The sequence below is a fragment of the Charadrius vociferus genome, unplaced genomic scaffold (genome assembly GCF_000708025.1).
Source record: "Charadrius vociferus isolate BGI_N301 unplaced genomic scaffold, ASM70802v2 scaffold472, whole genome shotgun sequence".
In the NCBI taxonomy this organism is placed as follows: Eukaryota; Metazoa; Chordata; class Aves; order Charadriiformes; family Charadriidae; genus Charadrius; species Charadrius vociferus.
Window position 1 is genome coordinate 1,737,867 of NW_009647735.1, and position 24,420 is coordinate 1,762,286.

Below are 24,420 nucleotides of genomic sequence, written 5' to 3' on the forward strand. Positions count from 1 at the left end.
GCGCCCGCCGGGGGAGGCTGAGCGGCCGCCGGGCTAACTGTTGCTCCGTGTCGGTCCGCGATAATTTTACGTCACGCACTGAAGAGGTCTGGTGCGGGCGCAGCCCCTGCCCCGGCGGGCTTAAATCACTTAAGCCCGGAGCGGGTTGTATTCACGGGGGATCCCCGCTGGGTCCTTCGTACTTGGGGTTATAATCCTGGTTTGTGACCTCATAGCTGTTGCCTTTAGAAATGATAATGATCTAATAAACACAAAAACCCTCCTGGGGTTTAATAGGAATACATAGTGCGGTGGTGTGGGATGTAAGACAGGGTGCTTGGAGATGACATTTCCTAGTTTAGCAGTTCGTGAGATACCTCTTCAGAAACATTTGCATTTCAATGCGCTCCTGCTCTCTGTCTGCCAGGAAACTTTCTTCACAGAGCTTCTTTCAGAGAGCTTTTTGCGTGTGGTATCTGACTTGCAGCATGCAAATATTTAGTAACTTTGGGTTTTTGTGTCACTATTTCTAACTGCTTAGGACTGAACGTGTTGTGTGGGTTTGTGTTTGGTTTTTTTTTTTTTTAATAGCACCTTAAGTACGCGCTAATTTGGGGCCTGATCCTGTTCTCGCTACTGTGAGTTTAACAGGGGCAGAACGGACACCCATTCTTGAATAGCATTATTTGGTTTTTTTCAAATAATTTTATGTTAAAGGTGACATTTTGGAGATGCTTCCACTCAATTCCTCGATATGTTTATTTGAAGTTTGTGCTTTTTCTCTTACTTGTGTTCTGTTTCTGTAATACCCTCTCCCGCTGCCTGTTTATTTCGATGTCGTGCAGCTCTGTGACATCACACCTACTGCCTTATTAAAATGATGGTGTTATAAATAAGGTCCGAGACTAATGTATTTGAATAAAATGAATGTAAGATTACTAAGGTACACGTTTAACATGTAAATGCTTCTCTGAAATATTTCTGAAACTCAGCTAGCATTCAAGTTGACCGTTAAAGAAATACGGCTTTTTAATTTCTGTGACTGTGCCAAAGTTTTTTCCTTAGGGAAATATGGGATCTGATTTGACCATACAGCCTTTAGATGCAAACTAATGATTTCTGTTCTCTTACCACCCATGATTTAAGATCAAGAAATGCTGAAGTGTTAAATGTATTGTATTGTAAATGTAAACTTGTATTTAATGACTTTTTTTTTTTGCCTTTAATAACGAGTTATGGCTGTGATAGGATAAGGGAATAAGTAATGCAAGGAGCAGCTGAGAAGGGAGGCCAGGGGAGCTTGTAAGTGAGGAGCCAAGTGATGGTCTAATAGGGTCTGAAAGGAGCAGTGAGTGGAACGAAGACCTGGTCAAAGGCTGAAGATACGGCATGAGCACTGTTGAGGGAGGATCTAATAGGGCAGAAGCACGTCTGAATGGAGTCGAAGCTCTCAACTCAAAGTACATTCAACACGTGCGTAAGCGCAAGCTCTTCCTGCGTAGTTATGAAAACACTATGTATTTTTACCTCTTCAGGAATAGCACATCACTTCATATTTCTTAATGGTTCTCATTTATTGGAACATCGCTCAACCTTTGTTTATATCTTTTGAAAATACCACTGGTTTGAATAACCTACTATTATCATTGTATTTTTGTATTCAGGGTTTCAGGTGTAATGCGTGATAAGTGTTATCAGCACATATGAAACTTTTCTCAAGCATTGTAACTTAACAATGTTAATTGTATTCCATGATGCTAACTGTATGCTTATATATGTCATTTTATTTACAGATTATTTTTTCCTTGGACAGCCCATATTTAATGGGAGAGCATGTTGGATAAAAGTAACTAAATACATGAGTGATCTAATTTTTGTTTGCTGTGAAGTGACCTGGGAACGACTGTAGTGCATGGTACCAAACAAATAAAATGCGGTAGAGCTTCCACAGCTGTATATACAGCATTTAGGGTCTGTACCTGGGAAGTAAAGTCTTGAAAAAATGCGATCTTTCAGAAGCAAACCCTTTGATATGTATTGTTCCACTGCATGACTGAAGCATTACTTTCAAGTCAGAATACTGTGTGTTGCTTTTCTAATATTGATATTTTTTAATTTATACGGATTGAGATATACATATTTGAATACTGTAGAAATATTGCATTAAACTCAAGAGCTGCTAGAAAAAGCAATAAGAAATGCTGGTTGTCATTGCTTTCAGTGTTACTTGACTTTTAAAAGTCAACATCTCTTATGTTAGTGTACACTTTTAATTATCTTTTTAATTGGAGTGCGAGCGATCAATTATATATAACTGATAAAAAGAGAAATTTTAGTACTTCTGCTTGCAGTATTGCATTTTTTAGTTGAGCTTGTCTACAAAGCTCATAAGAAGTGCAGAGAAATAGACCTGTAAGTGAAAGTTTTGTGTACATTTGTGTTCTGTGTATGTAACACTAGTTACCTATGTCTAGCATCTTTGACCTTTGTATTTTTTTTAAATGGTACATATATAATTTTTTGCGTTCACGCGTAAACAAAATGTTTTTAACTTTGTTAGCCATCGTCCTTTAATCTAATTTGGAAGCAAGGTTCGTAAAATGAAACTAACCATTCATTTCATTACAGGGAGCATCTTCAAGTGAATAGTGAGTACACCATATTTACTTACTAATTTGTGATACCTTAGAAGATTACTTAAATTATGGACACACACTTAATTTTAGTAATAAAGCATAATGCTTATTTAAAGTAGAAAACTGTAATGGGGTTTTATTTAAAATTTGAATTGAAAACTGTAGTGAGAACGTTTTTGTGATGGTAAAAATATCAGTCCTTAAAATTAGGATTATATGAGCATGATCAAAACCTATTCTGCAGGGTTTCTGTATTTCATGGAAGCTGCTGGCTACTGAAAAAACATAGTGTTGGTCTGGATTATTCAGTGAATAGTAAGAATACTTCCCAGAAAACAGCGTTTCAGTACATGGCTTGTTTCTTGTGATTTAAAGTACCCAGTTAAGCTAATATTTTGTATTACTTTAGCTATTCACAAACAATAAAAGGCTTTAGAAATTACTTTAAGCAGTAAATGCAGACATTTTATTTTATGAGATAATGAGGGTCTAGTCATGTTGTCTATTAAAAGCTATCCTATAGTCAGCAATACTCTGTCTTTTATTAGGGAAATGATGTCAAGATTATAATTAAAGCAATCCAGTCATGTAGCACTGCACAGAGCTTCCTTGTATATTGAGTTTAAGTGTGGACATCTGATTATATAAACTTCTTTAAGTAAATATTTAGTATGTGTTCAGCCTTGGCCAAACTTGTGAATTTTGGAGGTGGTAGCATGTTAACATAAAAACAGTGATCAATTTCTCAGCTTTCTTTTCTTTCTCGGAGAGGAGACTCACTTAAAACATTCGAGAGAGAGAGATCACTAGCATAGTGGATTCTGCTAGAGATGCAGAAAGGAATTTTTCCACTTTCTTAGCAGATTAATTATACTTTTAGAAAAATACTTCTTTTTTTCAGACATCTTGAAAGCCTATGCTTTTTCAAAACTACTAAAATACTTGAATATTTTCATCAGAAGCATATCTAATCTGGTGAAGCCTTGATTAAAATTCCCTTCTTTTTTCGTAGCAATAGAGTTTCCCATTTGAAGTGTAACATGCTTTTCCTCCAAAATGGAGTATTTGTATGTTTCCTGCATGTGTATATGCATAATACATATGTAATTTTCTACTGAGACTTCTACAACTGAAAAATACTGTGTTTTTGTAGCAAAGACAAAAAAGCTAAACAATTAGGTATTAATGATATTCTTGTTGCATATTCAAAAGGTCTTTGCAAGCATTTCTTCTCCTTTTTTTCTTTTCACCATTTCAACCTGCAGAACTCTTCACTGTCACTTCAAATCACACAATTCTACAAAGATAAAACAACATTTAAACTCATTTGCTTTGGGAGGGAAATTGAGCATTTGCACCCAATAAGCCTGATTGTGGAACTGCATGCAAATTGTGTTTTGATTTATCTCTTTTGCACTTTTTTCCATTTGAATTGATCTTGCATTAATTTTGCCAAGCGGCTCTGTGAGGCTGCAGATGTTGCCCTGTGTTTAATAAATCAATGAGACAGATCTGAATGAATCACTTCAGATGGATTCTCTGCTCGGTTTGATGTCTAGATGTTATTCTTAGCTTGTTATCATGACAGATGCATTAATGTTCCCATACACTGCCAGCAGTGTCAAAGAGATTGAAGCTTTTAAAGTGGCGGTATCCCCTTTTCCCCCTTCTGTTGGAATAACTAAATTGCCTTTAGGAATAGGTCAAAATATAAATTTAATCATGGCATTGTTGTGTGGAAGATGTTAAACTTCTGCTAATATTATAACACAAAGTCAGACAAATGCAGTTTCATACAGAATGATTAATTATTCCAAAACAGTGGAGATCAATATTAAAATCTAAACATAGCATAGCTCCTTAATAGAGTAACCACTTTCTCGACATTAATATTTTATTGTAATAGGAATGATCCAAATAAATAATATAAGACTAGAACATGTTAAAAGTGTTGCTATAAATAGAATATCATTGTGTCCAAATTGATTACAGGCTGAATTAAGGCATTTTCTTTTTTTTTTCTTTTTAAATTCTTATTAATAATTTTCTTTTAAAGTTAAATGTGTCTGGATTCAACATCTGTTAGATTTAAAATAGGAGTACTTGCTTATTATGTTTCTGTTACTACTTACCATTTAGTGCCAGATATGTTAGAAAAGTTGTTGATCACCATTAATTTCTGATCTGTGTAGTCTGGTATCCATTATCTTAGAGCAGAACCTGTGGAACGCAAATCATAAAAGAGGATGGAATGTGTCTTTGTGGAATGGTTTTAAATTCTGGAAAAGCTTGCACAAAGTATAAAGTACTCTGCCATGAATAATGAAGATCTATTTCCCACGTAGGCTGCGCACAGTTTTTACTGGCTTTTATTCCATAGTGTTTAATAAACCACTTTCAGTCTTCCTTGTTTTTCTTTAGAAGATAAAACAGTATTTTTTTATTTGCTTCAATCATTTTGTTAAACCCGATCTCTTTCTCTATGACGCTTTATTTTAATGCTGAAAATTATCAGGAATGTTCCTTTCCCTAATCTCTCCCCCAAAGAGAACTTTGACTTTTTGTCATTAAGGCTTCTGAGAATAAATTGGAGAAACTGGCTGTAACAGATCTAGATTTATGTTGGCATTCTTGGTCTTCTTGCTCCAGTAGTTCCAATTTGATAAAGGAAACAATATATGTAATAGAAATTCACAGTTTATTCAAATGAGTTTAAGCTTTAGCATTGTTATATTTGCCTTTCTTTCACCAATATATCAATGTGTGGCAATAGCATTATACTTAGTCTCCAGAAGTGACCAGCTCTGTAGATGGGAAATTATTCTCACACTGGGGCTACGGTTGGACACGCAGCTGCTGTTTGTGTGTGTGCATTTGTTTTAAAGGCAGGTGAAAATCAACTTTGGTAGAACTGAGGAGCACAGCAAAAATCACTGGATTAGAAAATCATGTTTTGTTTTATTGCAGTGGCCTTAGAGTGAGAAACTACTATCTACCTATCTTGGTAATTTTGCAAAAAAATATTTAAAATGAGCATTCTGGGGTGTTTTAAAAAATTGTCTTGTTTATTTCATTGCTTACAGGCTGGATTTCACGTTACGTAAGAGCTGTTCATCAGCATCAATATTAAAAAGGTGTTGAAATCTGGGCCATAAAGTCCCTGGTTTGACTTTGCTGAGGTGAACTGCCCTTTTGTGCCAGTGGAAGTTTTCCAGAACAAGGGAAAAGAACTTAAAACTGTTTCTAGGGTCCGAGCCCTTCGTTTCAAAGATGAGATGTATTTGCTGAAAACCTGCATTTGAAAGAATTGTGTGTATATGGCATTTTCAAAGAGGCATTACATTTTTGGGACTGATCTTGTTCTTGCTGAATGTAGGATCTTTAATCTTTTCTGTGCCTGTTCTAGAAATGGTCATTTTGAATTTTCTGAGTTTAAGAACAAAATTATCCAAATGCGTACTTTCAAATACCTAGAAAGTTCCCATCTAGTTTCTTTTATAAGTTCTTTGTGTGGTTAACAGTGTAATAAAACCCTGTGGGTGCATGGAAATGCAACATCTTAGTCATTATTTATGTAAACAATACTAATAGCAAAAAAAACCCAACCCCAAACATAATGAGGATACTTTTGAGTTATTGCTTTCTTCATATTATTGCTGTGACGTGTTCCTTTAGTACAAGTGAAGGCAAGATTTTTATATGTTACGATTAAACATGCATTACCAAGCACAAGTACATTAGTTAGTAATGATTCTTGGTGATTTAGATTTATCCTGCTTGATAGTGGAACTGTCCCTTGGGGCTACATGCTTTTGATCTTTCTTCCCTCTTGGTAAAGCATGGTTATCCAAAGTGACTTAGTAATAGGGTTTCCCCTCTTCCCCTGTTCTACAACCTGTAAGAAACACCAGTGCCTATTTCCCTGGAAGGTTCCAATATCCAAATCCTGCAAAACATAAATTTGTTTGCTTTCCTTTCTTTTTGGTAGCACAGCTATGTTGCTGTTTGTGTGCGCGCATAAAGTTTATTGTCACTAGCCAGCGTGGGGAGATTATATTTCCTTGTCAGCACATCTTGACCTGCTAAGCCCATTTTGCTCATTAAAATATATTGTGTCAGAGCCTTTCTTGACTCAGTTAGAAATACCACTTCCCCAAAAAGTGAGAACCAAAACAAATGAACGCTGCTTGCTTTATTACTGTACAGTGGCTTAAAGTGTAATGTTTAGCAGTGTATATTGTTGTGTGTACGTTAAGGTATAAAATGTTCGATTGCAATTGTGTCTGATCTTATCAAGTTTCTGGAAATTGATATCTGTAACAGCATTTAACCTACATCTAGTCTATCTGCTATTTATGTGATGGGTTAAAAAGAAAAAGTAGTATCGATCTGTCGCTGGATTGAAGTTTGAAATCGGCAACAGCATGAGCACAAAAGGCTTTTTTTATGATTTCTCAGCTTGCCATTGATCTACCAGTTTTATTGCATTCATTATTTATTAAAAGAATTTGCAAGCTAAACATAACGTTAAGCTAGTTTGCACACAGGGACTGCACTTAGGAAATTGAATGGAAATTGCATTAGAGATGAACATCTGTGCTATTTTTCCACTCGTGTGTTTATGGGTTTGTATAAAAGGTGTATTGGATTAACAGTTATAACTATTATAGCTTGCAGCAATATAGAACCCTAGGCATTTAGTAGTTATTTAGGAGAGACGCTCATTTTACTTATACGAAGAAGTATGGTAATGCCATCACAAACAGTGCTTTCATTGGATTATTCTTTATTAATGGTTTTTTTACTAGTAATGTTTAAAACTTGAGGTATCTAGCTATATTATGCATATGTTCTATTATCTATGCTGTATAAAGCTCCAGTAATATTGTTATTAATTGAAGGTTTCTAGTGACAGTATTAGTTAAGGATTTGGCACATAGACAGCAAAGTATTGAAAGGAAATGTATTTTATAATATACGATAGGAATGTAATTATTGAAAAGATCCTTAATATGATTTCCTTCAGATCTTTCCCAGCAATTGAACTAGCTTTCTGTCCTTCTTGAACTACATAGCTTCTGTGATGTATCAAATCAGTGAATCAGGTGAAAAATCTTTTTCCCTTTCAGTTCACAAGTTCAGTTGCCCTCAACACTAGCTGTAGTTGTGTGTGACGTATAAAGTGTAGGGTAGACCTAGAATGATTTTGGATTTTTTTTTTATTGTGCACCTTTTATAAAACAGATTATTTTGCTTGAATTACCTGATGGTTAAATAGGGAAAAACAAAGGAAAATAATTTCGGGGCTTTGGGTGAAAAGTATATTTTTAGAATGAAGATGTTACTTTTAGACCAAATAAAATAGGTATGTGCAGTCTAGTCTGTTTATGACTAGAATGTACTGAAATATGTCATGTTCTGCATCATCAGTGCACTTTCCTTTCAGTTATTCTATTCAGGACTCAACCTGATACATCTCACCAGCTTGAAGACTGTTAAAGGGTTTCCTGTGCTAAGAAGCAGAAACGTTCTTCATGCCAGAAGGTTGTGCTTAGTCTCTTGAATGACACCTCTACGTCTTTGGTTTTTTTTTTTTTAAATTCATCTCTGGTGGGATGAACCCCTTCAAGTCCTAATAGTATTTTGGACAGAGGTAGCTCTGATTTTTAGTTGAAAGAATCTCAATACTATTTTTCCACATTGTTTTGCACTCACTGTTAGTAGTCTTCCTCACTTGTTCTGAGCCATAGGCTTCTGTTTTCATATTATATCAGATACTAAATTTCAACTAGCCTGTAAATACGTGGAAGTTAGTTTTAATATGGGATTTATGGAATTAATATATATACACATATTGATTGATATATTATATACACACACATATATATAAAAAAATGCAGTTTAATCTACACTTCTGGATTATTCCAAAACCAAATATATATTTTGATTTTTGGAAAATTTTGCATACGTATTTATAAAGAGAGAGGCTTTGGAATAATCCAGAAATTGAGTTTAAACTGCATTTGCTGTGGACACGAACTGAATTTCCTAAATGAACTTATATGGCTATATTAACTTGGTTTCCTTACTAAAAGTCTCTTAATTTTTGTGATACTTCTCCTAGCCATGTAAGTGAGTAATATTCTCAGCATGTAATTTTATTTCTGTTTGGTCTGTAGCAAGAGAACTTTTAGCTTGGGATGCCCTCGTGGTACTTTCAGTCAACAGAACATTGAATCATTTTTCTCTTCTATATCCAGACCTGTATGGACAGTGGAGTTAAATCACTTTATTTAAAAAGTTAATCAAAATTATTTTAAACCATATGTGTATGGAGTTCCAAATCTAATGTGTTTTGCAGAAGCACAGAATTGTTGAGGGTTGGCAGGGTCCTCTTGAGATTATCTAGTTTAAGCAGGGTTAGCTAGAGCTAGTTGTCCAGAACTGTGTCCGGTCAGATTTTGAGTATTTCCAAGGATGGTGACTCTCAGCCTCTCTGGGCAACCAATTTACAGTATAGAAATAATTGCGCTGTGGAAGAAAGATTTTCTTTTTTCTTTATTTTTTTATGGGCATTTGTTGGGATGACTGGATTATATGGGAGTTGTTGAAGTTGCTAACAGATGTCATCGGTGCACTACTAACAAGTCACTCAGGCAGATCAATACGGATTTTCTACCACTGTGTTCATCCTTATTGGAGCAGAGTGTGAGTTGTAACCCTTTATGAGTCAACCATGTCCTATACAGATTGTGCTTTCTCTGTCTCACAAATGATTTCCTGAAATCCTATACGTATGTGCTGTTGAGCTGACTTGTCATACTCCCCACCACTACCCAAGAAGTAATACTTTATTTGTAATTTAATAATAAAAAAAGGGTGGCTGTAAGAAAGCTCTTGGCACAGACATTGTGTCAGTAGTGGGATTTAGTTACTTATATGTTAAGAGTAATTTAAGAATTGCTAATTAAGAAGATCAAGCTAGTTTAAAGAAAAAATATTTTGAGTTTCATTTAGAACTTCTAGTCAGTATATCTACAACATGATGCTTTTTCTTATACATGTACTAGGCAAAAACCACCATGACAAGTTTTATGTGATAGCTAATAGGCTGTTCTTATAACAGTTAATCAGAAAATGTCTGGCATCTGTGAAACATTATCCCTGTTGTTCTTTGTGAAGTTGATGAAGGCACCTCGCTTCACTGCTGCAGGTCTCAGAAGTTGCCTCTTGTCCTCGTACTGAAGGAGGGCAGTTTTCTAAAAAGATTCTGAGATAATACTGAAAAATAGAAGGAGAAAAAATGCCGAGTCTTTCCAATGAGACTTAAAATACAAAACACAAAACCAAAACCAACATCAGAACAATGTAGTAAAATGCTGGCAGTTAGCAAACAGCAGAATATGAATAATGAAACAAGACCTAAGGTAATGAACTCAGCGTTGTGTTTTCTGTTACATGAGCTTGTTATTGAAATATGTATTTGTAGGTATGTGGAGGTTTATTTGTGGGCTTGTAAGGCTTTATTTGATGTTTTTTATATGGCAATTCATGTATCTGATAGGTGATTTCTCAAATTACCTCGAGTTGTGCATCTCATCATTAAGAAATCATTTTTACCTGCTATAAGGTTGTTCTGACTTTTGCAGAGAACTAAATAACTAAGTGATCTGTCAGCGCACTTTGTGTTCTCATTGTGAGACTTGCTAAATGTGTGGTATCTTTTGCTCCCTACTGCATTACACACGTGTGACACAGCAGCACACTGCGCTCTGATTCTGGGCTGTACCTGTGTGGAACGGGGGTGATGTGTTGCCCTCGGCTTTTGCGGCCACGGTGAGCCTTTTAGAAGGAGCCCTCAGAAAAGGTTTGACCAGAGTGATTACTGTAAGATGCTGCAAACCTGCTCTCTCTCATAGTCAGAAACGCTTAGGAAGGTTAATTGATCCTGCTGTCATACACTAGATTTCTTGTCTCGTATCAGAACCATAATCACTGTCACTTCTTTCTGCTTTGGTTTTATGAATTACCTTACTTGTTGCACAACTGATATTTGGTTCAAATAAATCTGTTTCTTCCTGCTGGAACTCAAGAAAGTTTCTGTCTTGCAATTTCATAAAATAATTTTCTCATGCATTTTAAGCTAGAAGGATTTTTGATCATTCAATTTTCTTGCCTTTTTTAATGTGCTTTCTTCAGAATTTTACTGATCCCCCCCCAATCCCAACCATCAGTCCTCTAATAAACTGTTTGTTCCATCTTCTTTGTTACTTATCCTTAAAGGTTTACGATTTTAGCTTTTAACCTTACTGACCGAAAAACATAATACTTTATTATACTGGGAGAATCTGTATTCATGTCAGTGTGGAAACAAAAAAAAAAGTGATATATTTATTGTAGGCATCTCTACTGAGTAATGCAGTGACTGTTGCAGAGTAGTTCAGAGTACAGCAGTAGACTGCTAAATACATTTTTAGAGCTCACATTCTCTGAGTGAAGATAAGCTGAGTGACTGAGTTCCTGTGCTGGTGTAATCTGATCCAGATGGAAACTCTTTATAAGAATTTTTTTAATTCATTCATATAGAGCTTATACTATCAGAAACTTCATATTTTTGTTTTTTTCCCCAAACTTATCTATTAACAGAAAGCTAAATGCCTGGCAGGGTTGAGCATCTCTGCTGCCAAGTATGGCATGTAAGCCAGCTGGGTTAGGAACTTGCTTTACCAGCACTGCGTTTGATTTAGATAGTGTGTTGTATTAGGATCTGAATGATTTTTGAGTTTATATTGCCTCTGTAATTGTAGTTAGATAGGTCTTGTTGCACTGGCTTCTCCTAACCTACAGCAAGTTTGTCTGTTTCTGTGTAACTACTTTTCTAATGTTTGTCAGCCAAGCAGGAACCTTGCTTGTGCTCGTTGTCCTCTACCTGCATGTTACAGAAGGTATGTGAATGTAGCCATCCTCCCAGGGCCCCTCAGCTCTCTGAGGTGGCTGGATGATTTCAGAAGGAGATGTAGTTATTTGTAAGTTACTGTTCTGCCAGTGCTAGGTAGTAATAGGTGCTCCATCCATCTGCTTTCTAGGGGAAAAAATGGAAAGTTGAAAGAACATCACCACATCTTATGCCCACCTGCTGCTGGCTTACAGTGAAGTTGTGTCTCAGTGTAAATCCTTAATAGGAGTTGGTTATTGATTTACAGGGAGAAGAAAGCAGAAGCAGGGAGAGGACTAGAGGAATGGGGAGACTGAGCTGATGGATACAATATGTTTGTGTGGGATTCCGGGGTATTAGAAGGGCTGGACTGCAGATAGCACACTTGAACAGTACAGTCCTTTAGCACACGCACAGTCCAGAAAGGATGAATTTGCTATGTGTTGTGTGCAATAGGCCGATATGACCACAGCATGTTAAAATTGGTGCAAGAGGGCTCATGATCTGTGCGCAGAATACATTGAATTTATTGCAGAATTTCTTGCTGTGCCTATTCTGCAATTATCATTTCCCTCCCATCCTCTGCTGCCCTGGAATTTCTCTTTGACACCTTCAGGTACTTGTGGCAGCGTGGCTACACAGCCTCACCTTTCCTGCATCATCTGGATTGGTCTGTCATTGATAATAACAAAATAACTGAATTCACAAATAGCATTCCATTGTAGACAACAATTTTAGGTTTCATTTGGTTTATTGAATAGTCATTAAGTTCTCGTTCAAGTTTTAAAGAAGTCTTTCAAGTTTAAAAAGTTCCTTATGATGTTATTGACCATATTTTGATACAGGGGTTTACTAGATCCTCTGGCTTTGTAAATTTTTTTTTTTTTTTTACCTCTAAACACATATTGTGGGGAAGCTTTTTGTTTGTTTGAAGGGTTTTTTGATGCTGCTGTTCACTCTTCTGCTTTCTGATTAAAAGCTCTTTTTTAGCATCGTATGCACATGAAGTAGTTTATCTGATGATATCACATGGTTTCTGAAATAATCCCCTTTGATGTCTAGCAGTAAGAGAACTTGAATGATAGTAAACAAACCTACAGACAATAAGCGGGTATAGAACATTTTTCTTTAAGTGCTTAGGATGGTTGCTTAGTTCTGTTATATGACTGGGCAAAATTGGAAACTTCCTTTTTCTGGTGTTCTTTTTTCTTAGTGCCCTATTCTGAAATACTGGTTTCAACCGCCCTTTTTTCAGAGTAGATAGTCTTTCTATTCAGTTCATTGTGTGTCTTGGAGTGATGCTGTTGAGGGTCTTAAAACAGTCAGTGGTGGTCAGAAACGAACCCAACTAAGTCATGGGATAGGAAGAAAAACGTACAGGCAATTTAACATTGAAGGTGTTTTAAGTGTTAATATCTCAGTTAAAGAATGCGTTAAGATTTGGCTATAAGCTTTCTATGCAGCGCTATCGAGGAGACTGAATGAACATGAAGGCTTTGGATCTCATGTGAAGGAGATTGCTTTGTCCTTTTGACCTCATTGCAGATGAAATTCTGAAATGGAACCATTGCAGAACCAGAGTCTTTCAATTGATTTCAGTGGTTTTGGATCAGGAGCACAGAAAGCAATAAAAACTAAATGTGTATCCATAAGAACTAATCTGTCAGTCACTTTAGTCCACACCAGGGAACATTTTGTGCAAATTTGGAAGTGGAATAACGAAAGGATCCTCTGGAAATCAGTTGTATCCCCTACATATTTAACTTATCTCATATTTGGATAAATTTTAATTACTCTCAAGTCCATATACTCATAGAGAAAATAAACATAGAGAAAGTATGTAGTGGAACCCCAAAACATTCAGATAAAGGATCTCTGTGTATTTGAATAATTCTGGTGAAGGACATTACATGGGCTAGAAGTAGTAAAATTCAATAAATGTATGCTTGCATTGCCTGGTGAACTCTTGCCAAGAACAGGGGGTTACAGGGTGTTTGTGCAAACTTGTACAGGAATTGTCACTTTTCCCATTGTGGAAAGTGGTTACCAATGGTGATAAGTAGAAACTATTTTCCATATAGTGAATTCTATGAACTTGTTACTAAAACTTGTTACTGTGCATATGTTGTAAGTTGCTGATACTCGAATATCCTTACTTAGTCTCAAATATATGAGGTATGATTAAGTTCAGTCTTGATTATTTTTAAACAAAGAAGGGAGATTTAATATTCTAAGTGGAGATGACTGCATGAAGAGAGTAGTGGAGAAAAAAACTATGCACTTCAACAGTTTAAAAAGTAGGAAACTGATTATTTACGTAATAAGCACATACATTTCAAAAAGTTTACAGTATCATAGGTAGCATTCTGGCTGTATAGTCAATTCTTGATTTAGTAGAATTCAGAAAAGTCTTGATTTTTCATAGCTATTTATTCAAGGTTTTGGACATGTTAAAATCAGTTTGTTCTTTTATAACTGTTCAATTCAAAATTATTTCAGCAGAGTATTGGGAAAAACTTGTATCTAAGAAACTTTAGTTTTGTTGAAGGCCTCTTGATTCTGTGCTTCAAAGCATCAACAGTCTCACAACATACAAGGGATTGTTCATTACTGGTATTTAGTAATATAGGTGGAAACACTTTAACCTGTATCAAGCTGAGACTGAAAACATGATGAAGGGTAAACCACCAAGTTGCCTATATTTCTGAACAGTGTACGAGTTTTAATTGTGGTCAGTGATTAGTACTTTAGACATGCACCTAATTTTTCTGGGAAGTGCTATGCACTTTCTGAACAGGAATGGCAGTTGGTTTACTATTTATTACTCATTCTGGTTTTGGTGGAAAAATTTGGCCTTGTATGTCATTTAGACTTTGTGACACATGTAGCCTCCCAGGGCCTAATGACTTGTCTGCAGATGGGCTGTTATTTATTACAGTCATGTAGAATAAAATTGATTGTCTTCTAAAATTAATTTTTCATTTGCCTCCAGCTCTGCTTTAATAGAGGACACACAGTTGCCTGTTTGCAGAAATACTGTTTAATCACATTAATATCTCAACCCCCCAGGCCGGTGAAGATAATTGTACAAACGAACAGCAAAATCTGTATCTTTAGCTTCTTCTTATGATTAAATTATGCAAATGACTTATCTCTTGCCCTTCCAAGCACTAATCATCTAATTAGGAATGATGTGTTAAAGGGATGGTTTTGAATCGGGAGAAGGGGAGAATGGAGAAAGCATAAAATGGGACCTGACAATGAAACTGCTGAAGGTACTGTAGCAGTACAAGATAAATCTGTGTATTTGTTCAAAAAGCAATAATAATGGCTTGTTTTGCTATTTCTAGTCTTGCTTTAGTGGTCTTTTTCATAAGAGGATAATTGTTCTGTCCGATCTTGGCCCATAATTTTCCATATTAAGTTTAAATTCAATTACTACGGTTCAAGAATTGAGTCACTTAGTACTTTCTCTTCCAGTTCTTATAAACAAGGTAGTGCAAGTGTCTCTGTTTGGCTTCACTAGTAGTATGGTTTGAAAGACAGAATACATATATTTGTTTTTTGTAAAAGTGCTTGTTATTGTACTGCTAGATGTCCTGAGCCTGTCAAATACTTCTGTTCAAGTATCTCAGTCTCTTTTTTTGAATACTTAACTGCTGGTTAAAAACAAACTTTGCCTTTTAATATGAAAATGCAAATGCTCAACTAAAGAGAAGGCCATCTCTTTGGTAATGTTCTGTGTCTAGTTTGGGGAGTTTCTGCTGTGAGGCTCTGCTTAAATTTAGATGTTAAGATGATCATGAATGTATATTTTAAACATATGTATAGACAAGAATCATGTCTTGACTACTCTGAAAGCTTACAGTTGTATTTTCTGTTTTCTGTTTCATAAGCAGACTTAGTTTTGGAAGTCGTGCCTTTATAAGTAGATCCTCCTGCTTGAACAGTGGGTTCAAACTATCAGTGTGTTACCTGTTGCTAAAGGTACAGTAAAACAACGCTTGTATTGGGTGATAGCATTGAGAGTTTGATAACACATTACTTTTGTTTTCCCTTTACTCAGTTATTGATGTACTTACTGTACATGATTAAGATACAGTATACCTATAAAATAAGAGTATTCTGGAGACTGAAATTTCGGGTATTCCTACATGCGAATGTATTACTTCCTTTATAAATATAGTATTCATGCATGAGTGTATGAATCCATAGGATACTACATAGATCACAAGTAGGTCCACATTCTGTAAAAGCAAGGTACAGACCGATCTTTCAGACAAGATAAATCCAGCTGTGTTTTCTACAGATCTGATAAATGCCTTCACTCAGTCAGCTCTTGCCCTTTAGAAGTAAATATATGAAATAGTGGGAAAAGGTTTACTATTTATGAAACAGTTTTGGAAGTTTGAGGGACATCTTGAAGTTTGAGGTACCTCAGCTTCACTGCCTGTATGTATGGTTTGTGCTTATGTGCATATATACATACGTACACACAGGGGTTTACTGCTATAATCTGAGAAAAGCTTAATTTAAGGAAGGTGGGAAGGTATCCCACATAAAGACTGAGAAGCCAAAAGCAACGATGTCAAAATAATCTTTTTGATAGTGGTTAGGTGTATGTCAGGGATTTAAAAAGAAAAAACCTCACCAAATGAAATTTGAAAGGAATTAAGATGCTGACTGTGGTAGATAATTTGGCTTTTCTGTGCCGTTTTTGGATGATTCAACATGAAAGCAGTAGCAGAACTTGCATTCTTAATTTGTCTGACATAGATATAAATTGTTGGTGCAATGTTTCCATAAACACTTTATGGATGGGGAGGCTCTCTGTGCCTTCCAGTGGTATGATTGAATTAAATCCGTTCACAGAATCATAGAATGGTTTATGTTGGAAGGGACCTTAAAGATCACATAATTTCACATCTATGTTTGTGTATTTTTCATTATTATCATCTCAAAATTCTTCACAAAATGAAAGATGAGAAGATCTTTTTGAAGAACTCTTACACAAAGTATTTGTACTAAGAACACTTGTATGAGTAATTTCAGTACACAGGGCCTAAGTGTATTTTATCAGAATCATGGGAGGCTCAAAAAGAAGAAAGGAATTCTCATTGGGTTAAAAAGTCCTGGGATTTATTGGGGGGTTAACTAGGATCACAGAATGGTTTAGGTTGGAAGGGACCTTAAAGATCATCTGGTTCCAACCCCCCTGCCATGGGCAGGGACACCTCCCACTAGACCAGGCTGCCCAAGGCCACGTCCAGCCTGGCCTTGAACACCTCCAGGGATGGGGCAGCCACAGCTTCTCTGGGCAACCTGTTCCTGCGTCTCACCACCCTCACAGTGAAAAATTTCTTCCTAATATCCAATATAAATCTGCCTTCTTCTGGTTTGAAGCCATTACCCCTCGTCCTATCACTACACGCCCTTGTAAAAAGTCCCTCTCCAGCCTTTTTGTAGGGCCCCTTCAGACACTGGTAGGCTACAATACGGTCTCCCCCGAGCCTTCTCTTCTCCAGGCTGACCAATTCCAACTCTCTCAGCCTGTCTTCATGGGAGAGGCGTTCCAGCCCTCTGATCATCTGTGTGGCCCTCCTCTGGACCTGCTCCAACAGGTCCATGTCCTTTTTGTGCAGAGGACTCCAAAGCTGAGCACAGTACTCCAGGTGGGGTCTCATGAGAGTGGAGTAGAGGGGTAGAACCGCCTCCCTTGACCTGCTGGCCATGCTTCTTTTGACGCAGCCCAGGTATGTGGTTGGCTTTCTGGGCTGCGAGTGCACATTGCCAGCTCATGTGGAGCTTCTCATCCACGAACAGCCCCAAGTCCTCCTCAGGCCTGCTCTCAGTCCGTTCTCTGCCCAGCCTGTATTTGTGCTTGGGATTGCCACCACCGAGGTGCAGAACCTTGCACTTGGCCATGTTGAACTTCATGAGGTTGGCACGGGCTCACCTCTCAAGCCTGTCCAGGTCTGTCTAGATGGCATCCCTTCCTTTCAGTGTGTCAACAGCGCCACACAGCTTGGTGTTGTCAGCAAACTTGCTGAGGGTGTACCCCATCCCACTGTCCATGTCACCAACAAAGATGTTAAACAGCACCGAGGGCTGTTAACGTTAATAGCAATGAGGGCTTTGAGCAGAATGGTTTTCCTTTTAGGGTACAAGATTCTATGATACTTAAGGAACAAATAATCCTAGACTTCTTTCTTTTTTCTTTTAGATATGTAGGATCCAGATATTCACCACAATAGAGATAAAAGTAGAGGCCTTGTACTTAAGCTGATGCTGTATGAGAAGTCAATGGAGAGCGGTGGACAGCATTCAGCTGCCGTTCTTTATGTGGTTGAATTTCCTAACCCTGATGGCTTTTGGCCAAGGTATTTTACTGTGGTACTGAGGTCAGGACATCTGGGATGGTTATCTGCTGAGATACCTCATTGCAGATACAAAATACTATTTGTAGATGCTAGCGTTTAAGGTTTTAGCATCAACAAGGAATCCAAAATCTCTGTAATCTGTAGTCTGTAGTTATTGTCTGTTACATATAGGCAAATTGTAAGAAGGTGGTCTGCAGTAAGGATTTGGATATCTTTTACTTCACTGTATCTGCGCTGCTCAGGTCTTTATTTTATCTGGTCCCTTATTCAGATGTGTTTCTTGTCTCTATACTGGGCAGTTTTCATTCAGTAATGATATGTGACAACAGATGGTAGATCTCAAGTAATTTGATGAATTGCAAGAAGTTGAACTGGAAAGAATTCTTGTATAACTTCACAATTGATAGATACAGTAGTGGAGCCATCTCATGATTTTTCTTCGTGTGTTTGTGTTCAGAAAGTATTAAATAATTTACGTACATTCCCTCGAGTTCCTCCTCTTGGTAGGTTAAGTGTTGAGCTTACCAAGAATGGCTAATTCTCTGTGTTGAGATAGATGACAGTCTCTAAAAAATCCAGCAGCCTTTCTTAACACAATGCCCCACAGTAACACTTAATCAGTTTGTGAAGTCTCTTAAATGTGGGAGATTTTTAGCTAATCTGTACTTCTCTGCACGTTCTCAAAACTGCTTACTGCCCATGCATGGTGTATTTAGAAAAGTTGAGATGATGTTTCAATCAGAATTACTAATTGGTCTTGTACTTCATGAGCGAAAGGACTGTACCCAAGTAAGAAGGAGGAAAGCTAATACCTACTATGTTTTTTTTTCTTCTTTCATTTTGATTTTCCTTTGTTTTATAATAATCTGATACATGGAATAATGCATCTTAAGCTATATTGGTGCTGAAAAATGGGACACTGTTCAGTTTGCATAAGTGATGAATGTTTTGTGGGAGAGTCCATTGGATGGCTCTGACTTGCTGTGTTCCCATGTCACATTATTTTTTTGTTTTCATTCTGTGGCAGTGATTCTGCCTGTTAATGAGACCATGAGTGGTCTTACCATAGGCAGTAGTTTTCAGGTGACTGTTTAGGGGAAGAGGGAAGTTGCTACATAAATTCATGAGCCTGTAAAAGGGATTTGCTTCATGTACTGTTTGTACCTCCTGGGATGCTTACTGCTTTCGAGAAGGCTGTTCTTAACATGTGTGGGGTGTCTTTACCTTTATGAGCATACGTTCCTCCAAAGAAATGTTTTAATAGAACCACCAATCAAAAGATCTTTCAGTTGTTCTTGGGATTTATGCACTTAAACAACTATACAATAGGTGCTAATATATCTCATGGTAATGGAGTCTCTATTTGTAACAGTTAGGTATGTATAATAATCTTTACAGCAGTTAAGGTAAAGGCTATTTTAGTATCAATCAAGTTTGAGTTACATACTAAATTAAAACAAATTATTACACAAAATACTAAACCAGTATGCAGCTTCACTAGTATGATCTTAAAGCAAGATCCTGTATCAGTGGTAAGGTCTAAGCCAATTGTGACACTTCAGCAATGAGAATTCTTACAGAGAAACGGTCTTGAGTAAGGTATTGACTTGTCTGCTAACTTTAAATTAGTTTAGTCTAGAAATCCAAATGTATTCCCTTCTGTGGTCTTTCTGTGGATTGGAGTAATTGAATATTTTTGTAAAAAAACATATAATTCTGTCATTGAAAAGAGGTTTTGGCAAATGTTGAGAAATAGTAGAACATTTAAATACTCATGGCTCCAAACTGTCACTGTACAGTAAATATGTGAAGCACAGTTTCTGGAGTCATAGATGATACGGTACAAAACCATGTTCCTCAGATTTCCTTGACTTCACAGGAATACTGTGACCAATCTATCTTTACCCATATGGGTGAAATTCCAGTTCGATACACTGAAAGCAATACAGTCTCCTGCTTTCCACGGCAGCAGGATGCACACTTTTTAATCTCCTTTTCAGAACCTAATAGTGGATGAGCATGGAATGACACACTAAGCATATTTGTGTGATAATATTAACATAGCTCTACTATTTATTAAAAGTTATAATCTTTGATCCTGGTTTTCCAGAAATTGCTGAACTTCTACTTTTAATGACTCACAAACATTAAAGAGGTCAACTTGATTTACTGTGGACCCATGATTAACTGTCCATGACTCACTGTTGTTCAAGCTAGAATATGGAATGGTTTTCAAATTGCAGCTATATGAAGATGTGGGAAAGTGGAGGGGAAAAACCTAATGGGAACACTGGGAGGATGTGCATGTCTCCTCTAAACTGTAGAGGTTGTACCTAGGTTAACCTTTGAGTATATATTTTGCCAAATTAATTTCTCAGTCATATTCTGCATGTTTTAAGAGTCAGGAGAAATAAGCAATCATTAAAATAATTAGTGAAGCATAAGAAGTTAAAGTTGGAATTTCAAGGCTGTACAGATATGTGGCTTAATACCTTTCTAGGAATTACTCTGTTTTTGCAAGTGCTTTAGACTTTGGTGTTTACAAACCCTTGTTTTTAGTTAATATTAATATCTAATTTTGGAAGTGGACAGAGTGATTGTTTGGGGGGGTAGTGGGAGCGCTTAAATTGTACTCACTTTTTATGAAGCATGCTGTTACATGTGTCTTTTATTCAATTGGTTGCTAAACTGTCCAACCCTCTGCCAGTAAATAGCATGAATAAAATAGGGCACATCAATTTCAGACACATGTAAATATAAACAGATTGCCTGAGGGCTCTTTATGTACTTATTTTTATTCAGAAAATACTGTTATTGGACGTATTGCAACAGGATCTTGTCTCTTCACCTTTGAGATCAGATACGTGTCCCTATGTCTCTAAACCTGCATAGGCAGCCTGCCTGTAAAATTATGTATCCGAAAAATTACCTAGTTAGCAAGGATATACAATATCTGTTTTAGCATTTCTTAACGTGGAGCAGCCAAAACCAAGTGATGGTTAGGAGTTATTTGGAAAAGTATATAGAACAAACAGAAAACAGTGGTATGTGACTGTAGATTCAAGGTGCACTTTCATCTTGAATATGGTGCGGTTCTGGTCTCCTTCCAGCTATCTGCCAAAGGACACAGAAAAAAATCAAAGAGGGGAAAAAAAGAAGACTGGTGATAATGGGTAAAAAGCAGCTCCTATATTGCATGACAAAGGGTGGTGTAAAGCCATGGGAAGTCACAAATAGCATGGAGAAGGTGAATAGAGACTCGTTGTTTATTGTTACTTCTAATGTAAGAATTAGAGGACAGGTGAAACTAACAGATGTTAAACCAAACAAAAGTGGGTGGTTCTTCAAATACAAGTAAACTCAAAACTCTTTACCACAGGATGCTCTGAATACTTAAATGTATATGGGTTTGACAGGCTAGACAAATCAGTGCAAGAAAAGTCTCTGAGAGGCTATTGTACAGAGAGATACTACTTCTAATCAAAAATTTCCAGTTACTTAGTGGTGCAGGGAAGTGTTAATCAATGCTTATCAAGTTCTTGTTCTTCTCTGTACATCTACTATCAGCTGCCTTTAGCCAAAAGAGGAGATGCATTTTTGCTTCTTTGGGGAACCATATCTTCTGGATAGCTTCTAGTTAATTAGTTGTGAGGTATTTATGAAAATTTTGGAGGAACTCATGAAGGGGACTTGAAGTTGCGAAGTAAGGTAATTGTGTTGAAATGTAGCAAATTAGAACGAAAGTCATGGAAACATAGTAAACTTGTTAAATGGGAAACTTGACGAACACTCGAAGCCCACAGAGAAGGGCATGGACAGTGGAAATTTCTATGTGCACGTATGTGATAAGTTGCTCTGCATGCTACCAATCTAGCAATCCACTGACTTTAAAGTATGTAAATAGTATCGATTACTTCAAGAAGACTGACTATGTGTTGATGTTTTGCTGATTTGAGGCCTAATTCATCTGAAAGTCTTTGCTAAAGCACCATCTGAAAGTCTTTGCTAAAGTACCCTGGCTTCCAAACTGAGACACTGTCTATTTGTGAACATTGTAGCTACCCAGCAGGTCATCCTCAAAAGTGACTGTCCCATTTAGCATGCAATTGGTGGCAGAATTAAAATTGTCAGAGAAGAAAATAAGCTGAACTAGTCATGTTCACCTGTTTAATTTGTTGGATGGTAAGCATTATACTTAATCACATATGTAATCCTTTTTGTTCAAGCCTTTGGTTCATAAATAAACAAAGGTGTAAGGCTTTGCTAATTAGATGTAGTTGTTAGCTCAAAAACTGAAACATATTTCATAACAGAACAGGTATTTAATGTTGACTGTCATGAGTACCTTTCAATCCTACATTCCATTTGCTTTCTCTTGTGTTTTTAAGTAACAGCATTTGTCCTCCTAGCCACAGCTGCTCTTTGGCTTTAAGGACAGATCAAATTTCTTTGAAAACAGTGTAAATTTTAAGATGAATCAGCTGTGACCTATCAGTTATCAATAGTAGGAATTAGGAATGCAACATTGATTTCATCTGAAAAAAAGTAGTCGTAATATCAGTGTTTAGAAGAATAGGAAGATTTTTGGTAGTCTTCTAAAATGTACAGGTGGGTTTAAGTTTGTGGATAATGAGACCTAACTGCCTTTCAAGTGGCTAAATCAACATTGTTTGGCAATACAAGTTTTCTTATGTGTACTTCACTGTGTAGTGGAAAATGTAATAATGGACTTTACTAATGAAACGTAGTTATATAATGAGACATTCTACTTTCAGTCTTAAAGTAAATGGGAGTAGGTTTATTTTGGGGGGGGAATGAAAATAAAGGCAGCACATAAGTGGTATGGGTGTAGAGCCACTGTAAGGGAGAGATGAATCGCTTCAGGTGCCAGAGCTCAGGTGCCTTGAGGATCCAGTGTAGTGCACTTTGGTGAGTAGAGGTTTGGGGATTCCCATTCACTTTTCTCCTTCTCTGCTTCCTTCTCGCTTCCACTCTCCCTCCTTCAGAAAAATTTTAATTGGTAAATACTATACTTTCCACTACTTTCAGGGAGCTGGAAAAACCCCAGTTTGTTCCAAACTTAAACTCTCTTTTACTGACTTTTACTGGTTCATGTAGATCACTCGGCTTAGTAAAAACAAGAAGGCATTCTGTCTGCCCTTTTAAGAATATATTCCTGTGTAAGTAGTAGTTTAAATTCACTGTGTTTACAGAGGAAGATTACTATTGCTGCTTTTGTGCTTCTTTAAAATCAATTTTTTTTGCTGATGGTGTACTTCATGGGACCGTAACAAGATGGGCAGACTAGCCTGTAGGAGAAGTGTGGTCCCAAACGTTATGTATCCAATTTTGTTTATATTATTTTATTTTTTCCTAGTATGAACTTAGTTATCTGTTTGCTTTCTAAATGATCTCAAATAATAGATTCTTCTTTCTAAGTACTCCACTGAGACTGGTATTATGCATGTCCAAGAAATAGTTCTTAAGTTTCTTTAATAAACAGTGTAACTCTTAATCCTGTTGTCATTAATCATGTAAGTGGTAGTGAGCTACTAGAAACGATGAGACTGTTCCAAGTCCTGTGTTTTATAGTTACTACAATAACTTTTCTTCTTGTAGAAAACTGTTTCAAGACTCTCCATAGGGAGTATTTACTTTCACAGTTTATAGCAGGGAGAACGTAGACACCATCTTTTAAGGCCTTAATGCAAGAAGCTGTACTTATCCCAGGTCAGTGCTGGGATGAACACTAGTCTCAAGATCCTTTTTAATTAGAAAAACACTTCTAGTCTGCCTCACAACCTGGAAATCAAAATGAAACCGGGAATCTGATTAGTAATAAAAGCCTGAAAAAGATAAATTAAATCTGTTCATAGATGAAAGTTGTGGCAAAAGTAAGTAAAAAATTGAACTGTAGACAGGCATAACTGCATGACTTGTAAGTGACATTTTAACAGTTGGAACTGGTTTTATAAATACAACAAACTTGTCAATATACATAACCATAGGAGAAAAAACAAACCTCTATATTCTGGAAGTATTTGAAAGCTGATTAATATAGCAGCACAAGAGAATAACAGCAAAAAAGGGGAAGGAGAGTGAGGAAAGGCAAAACCAGTTCACATTTACTCTCATAAATGCATTTGGCATAACAGAAATTCCGTGGTGAACTAGTGTGTGGTATTTTCTCCTTGTTCCTGGTGAAGGAGGATGGAGTAGAACAACACATAAGAAATATTGAGGGAGAAGGAAGCAATGACTGTAACAAAAGACTTGTAACTCAAGGTTCTTGATTTTTGTGTTCTGATTTCTGGAGACTCAGAAGCACCCACTGGGCAGTAAAGGAGAGCTGGAATGCTGGGTGTCCCGGGTTAGAAAAACATAGAGTCCTTTGCTGTTCTGGAGGCTGGCGAAGAAGCGGATAGTGGTTAGAGATCGTGGTTTCCTCCTTCGGGCTTCTTCAGTGCTTTAAATCCCCTGTGGTGTGAGG

At 36.8% G+C, this 24,420-nt stretch overlaps 1 protein-coding gene across 1 annotated transcript in view; it reads left to right on the plus strand.

The window, feature by feature from the left end:
- The first annotated feature begins 1,368 nt into the window (after positions 1 to 1,368).
- The window catches only part of DACH2 (dachshund family transcription factor 2), a 310,860-nt gene continuing 287,808 nt past the window's right edge, over positions 1,369 to 24,420 (plus strand). The window contains exon 1 of the mRNA XM_009881777.1: positions 1,369 to 1,439. Coding sequence (XP_009880079.1) covers positions 1,369 to 1,439 — 71 coding nt within the window. The remainder of the gene's footprint in view (positions 1,440 to 24,420) is intronic.